The 12337-nt window shown below is 36.8% G+C and overlaps 1 protein-coding gene and 1 long non-coding RNA gene across 5 annotated transcripts in view; one reads left to right on the top strand and one right to left on the bottom strand.

Moving 5' to 3' along the window:
• The window catches only part of LOC147834845 (uncharacterized), a 14605-nt gene extending 2268 nt beyond the window's left edge, over positions 1 to 12337 (bottom strand). Inside the window, exons 1-3 of one of the 2 annotated variants that reach the window (XR_015502721.1) lie at positions 12115 to 12337; positions 10314 to 11692; positions 8210 to 9272 (exon numbers count right to left, since the gene is read on the bottom strand). This is a non-coding gene — a long non-coding RNA (uncharacterized LOC147834845). Of the gene's footprint in view, positions 1 to 8209; positions 9273 to 10313; positions 11693 to 12114 lie in introns of those variants that run through there. The other variant, XR_015502722.1, reaches the window with a different exon arrangement.
• On the top strand, positions 260 to 11129 carry vegfd (vascular endothelial growth factor D). 3 transcript variants are annotated; one of them, XR_015502078.1, is made up of 7 exons: positions 260 to 864; positions 6129 to 6327; positions 6417 to 6607; positions 7337 to 7473; positions 7922 to 8025; positions 8215 to 9120; positions 9157 to 11129. XR_015502078.1 is itself a non-coding variant. In XM_087272801.1 (7 exons), the coding sequence occupies exons 1-6, from the start codon at positions 775 to 777 to the stop codon at positions 8310 to 8312; spliced, it is 819 nt and encodes a 272-aa protein (XP_087128927.1). In that variant the 5' UTR covers positions 260 to 774; the 3' UTR covers positions 8313 to 8336; positions 10579 to 11129. The 3 variants fall into 3 exon arrangements, 2 of the variants coding, with proteins under 2 accessions (XP_087128927.1, NP_001035268.1); XM_087272801.1 differs by having other exon boundaries at positions 8215 to 8336; positions 10579 to 11129; NM_001040178.1 differs by lacking the exon at positions 9157 to 11129 and having other exon boundaries at positions 775 to 864; positions 8215 to 8312.

Genomic DNA, 12337 nt, shown 5'->3' with positions numbered 1-12337 from the left:
AAAGCTCCCTCTAATTCCCGACTCGTATTACAGCCTCATTGTTGGCGCACACATATAGGGAAGGAGAGAAAGGGCATGTCGGCTTAGCTCCCCTCTTTTTTTCATCCCGCCACTTTGCTGCATTTAAGTAGGATATTGGCCGGATTCAGTCTCTCTTCTCTTCGCACTCTCTCTCTCCTCTGTTCCCCCTTCCCTCCTCCTCGTCCTCCCCCTCCTTGCCCTCTGTTGAGGTCTGGATCACATTTAAAACCACATGTTCATGTGTGTGAGCAACTGAGCCTGGAAGTCAGCAAGCAGGAAACGTGGTGACAGTAGAGTGGGACTGGAGCACACAACAACGGGATAGACATGCACGCTTTCCAGACGGCCTTGCACGCACTGGCGGATAGAGAACACTGGATGTAAGCCTGTGCCGGATTTTGCAAACACTCATAGAGTGTGACACGGTTGGATCTGTGGAGAAGGTGGGCCAAATTTGGCCGGTCCAAGACAGATGACAGCATCAAGGGTTTGTCCTGATCAAAGAGAAACAAAACAAAATACTGAAGGAAGAAACTGAGAAATTCTCAAGAATGACTCTCTCTTTCTCCTCCTTTTTTTAAAAGAGCCCATTTGGCTCCGAAAAGTTCGCCTTGACAGGTCTCTATTGGTGTGCCTGTGTGGTCCTGTGTGAGAAACCTGCTACGTGATTTGTGAGCGTGCGCGAGTGTATACACAGACTGGCCTCCCTCACTGCTCAATCGCTGGACGGTACCCTGGAGAGTAAGTAGCAGGATGAAGAAACAGAAATGTGCTGGACTTCACATGTTGCTTCTCCTGTATGTCAGACTGATGCTGGCCGTGGATGCCTACAGACCGCAGAGAGTGAGTATAGCAGCCTTCAGCAACATTTACAACACCAAGTGCAGTCAAATTCACAGGATGTATTTGTTTTTTTTTTAACTGTTTTAATGTCCATATTTTGTTGTTAACCTAAAACTAAGTGTGTTTTACGCTTTATAGATGCCAAAAGAAGTTTTCTCAGAAAACAGACAGAATTGTACATAGAAATATTCATTTTTGGTTACTGAAGTAATGGTTTGTAAAACACCTTCATCTTAATGTATAGAAAATTTAAAGAACCTTTGTGCAGGGGCCAGTTTGGCATTTGTGGCAATGCATTACAAGTTCCCCAAGTAACATTCCAGTAAAGTGTTCTTAAAGGAAACAATTTGTTTTAGTTCTTAGTGTGAAGAACCATGGATGTCAAAGATTTTTTATTAGGAGAGTGATGTTGAGGATTCTTCTAGGAACCACAAAAAGCGGGAATCTTAAAAAAAATAAAAATCCAAAACACATGGGGATATGCAGCCATGTAAGATCCATTCTGGGTTCCACAAAGAATTTATCAAGGAGCAGTTCTTAAAAGAACTTGGTATGAAAAGCATTACCATAGATCTTGATAAAGAACCTTTAAAAGAGTATTTTTAATAGTGAGTGTACTTTTCCGCATATCCTAACTTTAGACGAACACAAAACATGATTTAATTTGTAATTGTTCCTATAATTAAAATAATTGCACTGCAAAAAAATATTTTCTTACTTGGAGTTTTTGTCTTGTTTCTAGTCCAAATATCTAAAAATTCTTAAACCAAGAAGAATTTTTAGACAAGCAAAACCTATTGTCTTGTTTTAAGAAATAATATGCCAATATTAAGTGAGTTTTAGACTAGAAACAAGACAAAAAATCTAAGAAAATAATTTTTTTGCAGTTTGGCATCCAAAATAATATTGAACCAAATAAACATTTATCAAAATCTCTTAAAAACTTTACTCTTGGCTAGTTCAAGAGGATTTACCATCATTTTGCGCTGACTCACTGAATAGGGACCTGCTGCAACCTCAGCAGGACCGGATGGGGCCTCCTAATAGCAAACTTGATAACTTTCCTGTGTTTCACTATGACAAATGAGGCTTGAATCAGTCTGACGTAATTGACTTCAGAATTTCAAGAAGAATGGAAGCACTCAGGGGAACCCAATGGCTACTAGTGAAAATTTCCAAAGAAGACAAGCTGTTAAGGCCATTCATCTGTTTTTCTGCGTGTATATCAGTGGTAGGTTATGTAAGAAGAGTGGTGGGTTCCAAGCAGTGGCGCAATAGCATAATATCCTAGTATTTACAGATACACCCCATAAAGAGCCAGTGTTAGCGTATGTGTTTGTGTATGTGTGTGGCATGTAGCCTGGTATTCCAATGCAGCCCCTAGGCATCGGGCCTTTTATGTGCTACAAACTCTCAGTGTTCTCACCCAACTCATTTCTTCTTGCTTGTTAGGGGCCTCCACCTCATTAAGTCTGTCCAGGGAAAAGCATAGCTGTAACTCATATTCTTACTTTCTTTTAAACCCCTCCTCATTCTCTCGCTCTTTCTGTTTGTTGTTGCCTTGTCTGGGTGGGTAAGTAGAAGCAGACGGCTCCACCCTAACATACTGAAGGGATCATAGAAGATCATGTCACTACACAACAGCAGGATGCAAGACTTCTCTTGTGATGACTTCCATATCGCGTGCCAGGCCACTCCATCCCTGCCTTGGCTGTTTTACTTTCCGCCCGCTTTGTGGCTTTCCCGTCTCATAAAAGCATGATTGGAAGTCCTTTGGCCCCTATTGCTCTTTTCTTTATTTGCCCTTTTTGTGGGACACACCCGGTGTGTAGTAAACATTCAAAACCGAGTCTGTGCTGGTTTGTGCCTGCTTGAATAACTCAATATTCCCTATAAGTCATGTGGTATTGATTGAGAGGTGGTAGACTTTGGGGTTTCTGTATTCATGTGCACTCCAGCTACTTAAAAGAATAGTTTAACCAAAAATAATACAAATGTGTCCATTATTAACTTACCCACAGGTTTTTCCAAAGCCAATATAGATTTTTGTTTTGTTATGCTGAACACAAAGGAAGTAATTTGGGAAATTGTCATAAATAAAACACATCTCGACACTGATTTGCTCCCCCAGTATCGGAGCAGTGAATGAGTGGCGAGATCTGTTTGGTTACTGACTTCCTTTCAAATACCTTCTTATGTGTTCAGCAGGACAAATGCATTTATTGGAATTTGAATCAACCTGAAGGTAACAAAATGATGACATTAATTTTGTTTTGAATGAACCATCCCTTTAAGCAAACCCAGTGTTTTTAATTTACTCCATAAGCTCCATTGTCTTGCAATTCTGTTTTTGATGAAGGGTAAATTGGTGACAGAACAATGAATTGACCTGTTTGGTCAAAAAAAGTACCCAAGATCTGTGCTGTGATGAGAGATCTGATGATATTAGAAAGCAGGGAAAATTTATGTAGAGTGTGATTCGATTTAAGTGCAGACAAGAGTTGAAAGTTACGCAAATTATGTATTAATGCACTAATAAAAAACAAATATGGAGCAGCTCATTTTCATACTTACCAATGCAATCTACTAATTTGTTCATATTAGGTCTTCCAAAAGGTTGACCTGCGGAAGCGTATATTAATCAAGTGGAGTAATCATATTATAACATAAGCACAAAATGGCTTGGTGTGATTGTATTTTTAAATAATAGAGCACAAACCAGTAAATCTACCGCAAACATTAGTAATTTGAATTATGTTTATATTTTTAATGTTTACAACTGTGTGAAGTTTATAGGGATGCAACGATTAACCAACTTCACTATTAACCGCGCTTTAATTCATCATGGGTTAATAATCGTAAAGGCATCTTTACATAAACACGCGATGGAACAAAACTGCTTCAACAATACACAACATATAATGAGTTTCTTTTGCATGCACAAGTTCATTTTTTTTCAATGCATGCGGAGCGACATGCTTGCACTTTCCAGGCACGCCTAGTTGAAAACATTTACATTTTTAAGAATACTGCAAGCACACCACAAATCACATGACGAATAGATCGATCAGATTAGTACTTTGTGAAATGAAAATACCAAATAATTTTGTAATAGTTGATTTAAAGTGCCTTTCAAACAGAGGTTCAGCAGCCTTTGACTACATTTTTAAAAGAGGAAATACTTTGCTAATATGTAGCTTAGATTTGTATTAAACAAATATTTTTAATTGGTTTTTATTTGTATTTATTTTCAGTGTAAAATTATTACTTTTGTTTAAATGTCACTTCTTTTTAAGTCCAAAAAGAAATGGACTATTGTTTGTTTTTGTTATTACCCAGCAGGCACAGGACATCAACATGACATCAGATTGTACCCCAACGTCGTGGGACGTTGCATTTTGATTGAAAATGAAAATCGAGTTGACATCAGAACCAATGTCAGGCCAACATCAATTTCCAACATTGGACAAACATGCATTTTGCTTACTTTCTAACACAACCTAAATACAACAAAATATCAACATCTAATCTTATTACACCTTGACGTTGTGTGGATGTTTTACACTATGACGTTTATCAGACATTGGATTTTGGTTGCCATACCTGATAAATAAATGTCAGTATTTATCATCTATATGACGTTGGTTTAAGATGTTGGCTCAACGTTAGATTTTGGTCACTTTCCAACACAAACTAAAATCAACCAAATATCAACTTTATTTCATGTCATTATTGAACTTCAAAATAACATTGTCCTTAAAAGCTGTTGACCTAAATCCATATGTCTTATGATGTTGTGTGTCTGCTGGGTATTATTTTCTGCTGTGTTATTTAGTTACTGAGCCACAATATATAACAATTTAAAATATAAATGTTCATGTAGTTTCCTAAACTAGTAGTGTTTTGAAATTAATAAATGCATGATAACAGTAATAACCATCGTGATTATTTCTCAGACTATAATCATATAACCAAAATCTATAATCATTGCATCTATAGAGGTTTAATATTTATAAGATTGTTGGTTGCATGCCAATTTGTTACTGAGATTTTCACTAATATATATATATATATATATATATATATATATATATATATATATATATATATATATATATATATGTATATATATATATATATATGTATATATATATATATATATATATATATATATTTATATATATATATATATATATATATATATATATATATATATATATATATATATATACATACATACATACACACACACACAATCTTTGGCATTATTTCACATTATTTACTCGACTCTCTCAAGGTATCAGCATTGGCACTGCCTACTGAAAGACTGACCGCTTGTGACTTTGTAAAGGTTATTGTGCAGCTGTCACCGGGCACTTAGTAGTTATTCAATTCATGTTTTGCAAAACAGCCATGATCTTCTGCTCATATTGGTGGCAAGCATCCCAAACTCCAATCCCTAGGATCTGTGTCTTCACTGAGCTTCTAAACAGGTGGTCCATACTGAGCTAATAGAGCTTATGCTGCAGTTGTTTAGAGTGGGCCTCTGCCAGAGGGTGTTCCATGTGATTGGCTACACAACCTGGTTTCAGAAAAGAAAACTTGAACTTTATGGTCCTCCAGATTAGGTCCTAGAGATTATGAAGATCCAGTAGGTCTCACAGGTAGTATATGGCTGTCCAGTCCACAGTGCTTTAAAACTGCGTCATATTACCATAGAGTTCTTTAAGCCGTGCTGAAGGTTGCCTAGTCATGTCAAAAAGGATTGGCAATAAATCATGCGAGTCTATAACTTGGTATATAAATTATAGCAGAACCACACAAGGAACAGCTGCATCCTTTCCCTGGTGTAATACTGATTCTTTGCACAGCCAAAAAAATGCAGAGGATTTATCATTGATTATCGCTACCGCCCTCTAGTGGATACAAGTAGATCTGGTCATGCGTTAGTGATTAAATCCTTCCAGTTCGCCTTTTACCATGGCAGGACTTCACACACCTCACAAACAGCAGGGAGTTTGAATGATGCAAGTCTTTATAGTGGGTTGTTAAGTGAAGAAAAAAGGTGTTTCTAATTTGTGAAGTATTACATCATTATTTCAAATCATTTCTCGAACTTCCGCATTGCTCTTCCATTGCTTTTTCTTTGGCCGAATTTTACTCAACATGCCTCAGGCCCTATTCCTCGAAAAAATTTTCCATTGTTGTATTAAAATCAGCAGTCCCAGCACTTTTTTTAGACTCAAGATTATATATCTCCACAGGACACAAATCAGGAAAAGTGGGAGCAGGAACTGAGGGAAGCCGGGAGTCTGGATGAGCTTCTGATGTTGACCGAATACCCGGACTGGAAGTTGTGGAGATGCAGACTCAAGCTGAAGCACTTCGATGACGTTACCCCACCTGAGAACCGCAGGTCAACTCGATATGCAGCCGCATCGTTCAGCCCAGAGATGCTTAAAGGTTATGATCTTCTTTGAAATGTCTGATGTCTAAATGCATAATTGTGAAAGCAACGTCATGCTAAATGTATAAACTAATCTGTTTTTCAGATATTGATGACGAATGGCAGAAAACACAGTGTATGCCGAGAGAGACATGTGTTGATGTGGCTAAAGAACTGGGAACCAATACAGCTGTGTTTTTTAAGCCCCCATGCGTCTCTGTCTTCAGGTGTGGCGGCTGCTGCAACAAAGAGGGAGTTACCTGCCGTAATACAAGCATGACTTATGTCAATAAAACTGTGAGCACTACTCATTGCATTGCGTGGGTATTATATAAAAACTAATGTCCAAAACAATATGTTTGTTCTTGCCGAAATGACGTTCAGTGAAATGGGAATGTGATATTGAACACACTCGGGATGCATTCTTAAGACCCATTTATGCATAACGTGTTTCTGAATTTCAAACACAATGAGCTAGAAAAAAAGAAAGATCCAAAGATGTTTAGAAGTTGTCCGTTTACGGTCAGTGACAAAACAATTTTGTATTTTAAATTGTAGGACAGTCTCTAATCTAAGTCTTCCATTAGTATATGTATGCAGACTTGCAATGTCAGACACAATGCATATAATGGAGCTACTGACGTTACTGTGAGGGGAAGGGTTAGGGTGTTAGGTTTGCACATTAAAAGCACTGCATGCAGCTCCGCTTGCAACTGCACACGGTCTGCATCCAGACCCCTCTCAAGCATTCGGTCAATGTCACTGATGCCAATGCAACATCCTAAATTGGGCAAACTGTCACTGATGAGAGCCCAACTGGAGCTGATGAGTAGTAAAAACACCACAAAGACGAAATTTCTAATTTTATGTTCCAAAAATGAAAATGGTTTTCATAGATTTGAGAATATATGAGGGCGAAGAAATAAGGGCATAATTAAAATGTTTGGCTTAACCTTTTACATATGTGTTTATGTGCATACTGTTCCATGTGTCTCCTTGTAAAAAAAAAAATCCTTTTCTTCACAGATTTTGAGTGTGAGTCTGGCTCCATATATATCTGGACCAGAGCCTGTGCTGGTGAAAATAGCCAATCACACTGAGTGTAAGTGCCAAGAACACTCGCTGATTCGCAGACACGCTCGTGAGAGGCACAGGAAAAACAGGTCAGTATCGGATTCATTTGTAACAATAGTTTTGTGTGAAAAAATGAAGGAAACTTTGGCATGAAATATTACTCTAAAAAACACTAAAGAAACTAAAATTATAGGATATATCACCCAAATTTGGGTTGAAACAGCCTATTATTTCTTTACAGTGTACATCCTATTCGATAAATTTGATTATACATATTTGATTATTTCTTCAGCAATTGCACTAACTGCAATGCACTGCATTTTTACTAAAATTGGCAGGATACTTCTTCTGGAGCAAAATCAACCTCCTTGAAATGTTAGGCCCAACCCTTGTTTTTCTAGTGCCATGCTGTGTTATTCACTGTTGATACAACAATGTTGCTCTTGGAGAAATTACAGATTGTGTCTTGCTGAGTGTCTGCCATATGTAGGAGTTTGAGTGCTTTCTGATGTAATAATGTCAGTGCGTGTGTTGCAGTTGCTCTCCTACACGTAAGCCAGAAGACAAGAGGCTATGCAACAAAGGTTTAATATGGGACTGGATGGCAGAGCGATGTGTGACATATCCCTCCAGTAAACAAGGTCAGTAAGAAATTTATTTAAATACCTGTACTGCCATTCCTGCTAGTCAAATGTGTGAATGCCTTGTTTACTTTTTATTTATTATTTTGCAAGAATTATGTGGCAGCAAGTTTTATATATTTTGTACATTTATTACGATGGCAGAAATGCTTTAACATAATTAAATGTTTCCTTTTTTTTTTTTACCAGAACCGCCGTCTGCTATCACTGAAGAGGACTGTGAGATGGATGTAGAGCGATGTGAATGTATTCCAAAAGAATGGACACACAGACTACACTATACGTGACACAATTCAACAAATCATCTACAGGTAAAATTATTTAATTCCAAATTTATACTAGTGGGTATTAAAATTCATGTAATTTATGCAATGTTTAAAAGAAAATTGTAGTGCTCAAATAATTGTCATTACGGAATAATTTGTTCTGAATGTTCTACAGTATATCCTTCCTCAAAGGCAATACTAAAATGAATGCTGCTTTCATGTCTCTAAATTCATATCACCCTCTTTTGAGTCTAACAAATGTCACTAGTGCCATCTTGTGTCTAGTTTATCAATGTAGAATTCAATTTAACTATAATATAGTTTAAATGTTTGTTTTTGTTTAAAAAAAAAAAAACTGCGCTTTCACACAAATTAAAAGTTCCCAAAAGTGAAAATTTGCTGTTTATTAACTGTCACACTGGTAATTTTAGGTGAAATTGTGGTCCTGATTAATTCAATAAATGCAAGCCATAGGCAACTGCTTTGAGAGTGAAAAAAATAACAGGCAAAACAAAATGAATACCCATGGCTCCTGGCAAAAAAGAAAGCTATTCAGATACTTAGCAAAAGTCACAGAAACAATAAAACTGCATTAAAGTATAATGTGATTAAAGAAGAGGTTGTTTCACTAATCATAAAGTCTAAAAAATCTCATAAGGAAGCAAATTTTCGAGCTGTCTTTAAAACAATAAAGATTTTACAAGATGTGCAACACAATAATGATTATATAAACAGTTTGTGTGCTGTTTGTCCAATCACTGACAATACAAAAAGGCAAATAAAAATCTCAACCTAGAATTTAGATTTATTCATTAATCCTGGGTAAATTGTGAGAATTATAAAATGTGGAAGCATCTCTTGACAGCAAACTCTTGACAGCATATGTTTAACCACTGTTTAATTTAATTGAAATAAGATTTTAAGATATATGATCTTTTTAAGTTAGTTAAATGTAAAATAACTTAGGGAGATTTAGACTTACTGGCCACATTACTACGTACACCTGTCTGACTGCTCTTTAACTCAATTTCTTATCAGCCAATCACATGGCAGCAACTAAATGCATTTAGGCATGTATACATGGTAAAGACGATCAGCTGCAGTTTAAACTGAGCATCAGAATGAGGAAGAAAGAGACTTTGAACGATTTCAGGAACTGCTGATCCACTGGAAATTCATGCACTACCATCTAGGGTTTAGAGAGAATGGTCAGAGAAAAAGCAAATATTCAGTAAGCAGCAGTTCTGTGGGCACAAATGCCTAGTTGGAGCCAGAGGTGAGAAGAGAATGGCCAGACTGGTTCGAGCTGATAGAAAGGCAACAGTAACTCAAAAAAGCACTCGTTACAACCGAGGTTTGCAGAATAGCATCTTTGAATGCACAACACGTACAACCTTGAGGCGGATGGGCTACAGCAGAAGAAGACCAATCCACTTCAAACATTTCCTGGTGTGATGAGTCTCAATTTCTGCTGCGACATTCATATGGTAGGGTCAGAATTTTGGCATCAACAACATGAAAGCATGCATCTATCCTGCCTTATATCAACAGTTCAGGTTGATGGTGGTGGTGTAATAGTGTGGGGGATTTTATTTTATTTCTTTGAGCCCATTAGTACCAACTGATCATTGTGTCAACAACATAGCCTACCTATGGGTATTGTTGCTGACCAAGTCCATGCCTTCATGACCAGTGTACTCATCTACTGAAGGCAACTTCAAGCAGGATAACACATCACATAATAAAGTGCAAATCATCAAGTCACCAGATTTCAATCCAATAGAGCACCTTTGGGATGTGTTGGAACTGGAGATTCACATCATGGATGTGCAGCCGACAAATCTGCAGCAACTGCGTAATGCTGTCATGTAAATATGGACCAAAATCTCTGAGGAATATTTCCAGTACTTTGTTGAATCTTTGCCACCAAGAATTAAGACAGTTCTGAAGGAAAAGGGGGTCCAGTCCGGTATTAGTAAGGTGTACCTAATAAAGTGGCCAGTGAGTGTAGAGTCAGTTTACTGTGGTTTAGATTAAGTAAAAAGCCTTAATATATAATGGGTACATGTTTAATTATTTAGTAAATAGCCCTGTAGCATGCCACTCCACATCGGGAAAACGGATGTAACGACATTTCGAGCTTTGTCTGTGATACTGATCATCAGATTGTAAATAGGATTTCAATTTTATGCATTTGTTCATCTAAATTAAATAAACATTAATAAATTATGGAGCTTTTATCATTCTTACGATCTCATTAATGACACCCAGTTTTATTTTATTACAGCTGCAAGAGAGAAAGCAAAGATGACCACAATGCCCTGACAATCTGCAAATGCTGAACGCAGAGACAGCAAGACGCCATTTAATTTATTTATCTCTCTATTTATATCAAATAAAATTACTTTTATTAACATTTATTCACTCATCTCATCCATAACAGCAGTGATAGCATTCAAAACATTTAACTAAGGCTGCTTTTCCTGTCTGACCACATCAAACATCTCCTTTGCACTGAAGACAGCGTTTCAATCAAAAGAATGCCAGCGGAATTACATAATTTATGTTAAATTTAAGTATGAATTATAAAATATTTTCTGATGGGCCAGCAGGATCTGTGTGGGTTTACCCTATGCCATGTTTGAATGGCACAAGAGAAGTGCATACTTCATTAGTCGGCATTATGCATTGAGGAAATGGCCAATCCTCTTTTGAAGTTGAAGTGTTCACCACCGAGCATGATGCCAACAGTAAGAAATTATGTACTGGAGATAAAAGCTGTTCAAATAAAAATGGCAATTTTAATAAATAAGCCTTTGATTGTGGCATTTTCAAGGACTGCGTACCATTATGTCATTCTGTACAAAAGCATATTGTTCTGTATGAAATATTTTCAAAGAGGAAAAAGTAATTGTTGCGTTCCAAATACATACTATAACTTAAGCTGAGAAATAATTTAAGCCCATTAAATATTATCAAAAGAAAATTCATGTGCTCTTACAATACCATTTCAATTTCATTGATTTATTATTGTTGCATCTGTCCAAACCTGAAATCAATATTAATTCAGCAGCAAATATTGTTCTTTTCTGATTTAATAAACAGCTAGGAAAGTTTGAGGAAGTTGTCACAAGCACTGACTATGACACAAAAAGTTGTACAGTACATTTTAATCAATCGTTTTGGGTTTTATACTTGTTTAAAGGGTCCTAAAATTAAATAGCCTAAAATTACTGTAACTACTTGTCACAATGGGAACTTGCCAGCAAAGAGTGAGTCATTTATCCTACAGAAAGACGATAGAAGTTAACGTTAGTGTTTCTGTAGAAAAAAATAGACTTACCTTGAAACATTTTTCTGAGATAAAAAGGTGAAAAGCTGGGTCTTCTATGTTCTTCAACCTAACAAAAGTAATGAAAAAAGAGCTGTTAATGCTACAGTATCTGGAAAACACTTAAAGTTAGCACTTATTTACAATATGGTGGCTGCCCGGTGGTTTGGTCAAGAGCAACAGACTGTAAATATTTCTTTAAGTTGCTTCTGTTTACACACACACACACAAATAGCACTTTAATGCTGGACTGTATTATTTCTTGAACAAACAGACCTATTTTCCATGGAAACTCTTCCACAGAGGTTTATTACTGTACCTGATAATAGCCATGACAGGAATGCCAGGTCTAGCTTTGGGGAAAACACGAATAAATAAATTATTAATTAGAAAAACTGTAAGAGCACGGCCATGACTCGTCGTTTAACGTAATGTGTTACCATCTGATGGTAAGCTAACTAGCATAGCATATTATTAATAAGCGAACCTGACCTTAAGTTGTCTCAGAAACAGCAGTGGAGCAGTAGCTTTTCCAGTAAGGGCTTTTTTGTTGTTGTTGTTGTTGTTGTTGTTGTTTCTTAACTAACTGCTGGGGTCCGTTCTTCGTACGTGGATTACTCAATTAGCTGGATTTGGATATTGACGATTTGACACGATCCAGGATCGTTTCGTTCTTCAAAGCTGATCCGAGAGTTGTTGTCATAGCAACAGTTCT

Source organism: Danio rerio, chromosome 11 (genome assembly GCF_052040795.2).
Source record: "Danio rerio strain M-AB ecotype USA chromosome 11, GRCz13ab, whole genome shotgun sequence".
NCBI classification, from domain to species: domain Eukaryota; kingdom Metazoa; phylum Chordata; class Actinopteri; order Cypriniformes; family Danionidae; genus Danio; species Danio rerio.
Note: the sequence above shows the minus strand (reverse complement) of the source record. Positions and strands in the feature narration are given on the sequence as shown.

Coding starts and splice junctions, on each gene's coding strand:
- vegfd (XM_087272801.1), top strand. CDS start 775: ATGAAGAAACAGAAATGTGCTGGACTTCACATGTTGCTTCTCCTGTAT. Junction 6,328..6,416: donor CAGCCCAGAGATGCTTAAAG/GTTATGATCTTC, acceptor TCTGTTTTTCAG/ATATTGATGACGAATGGCAG. Junction 7,474..7,921: donor GAGAGGCACAGGAAAAACAG/GTCAGTATCGGA, acceptor CGTGTGTTGCAG/TTGCTCTCCTACACGTAAGC.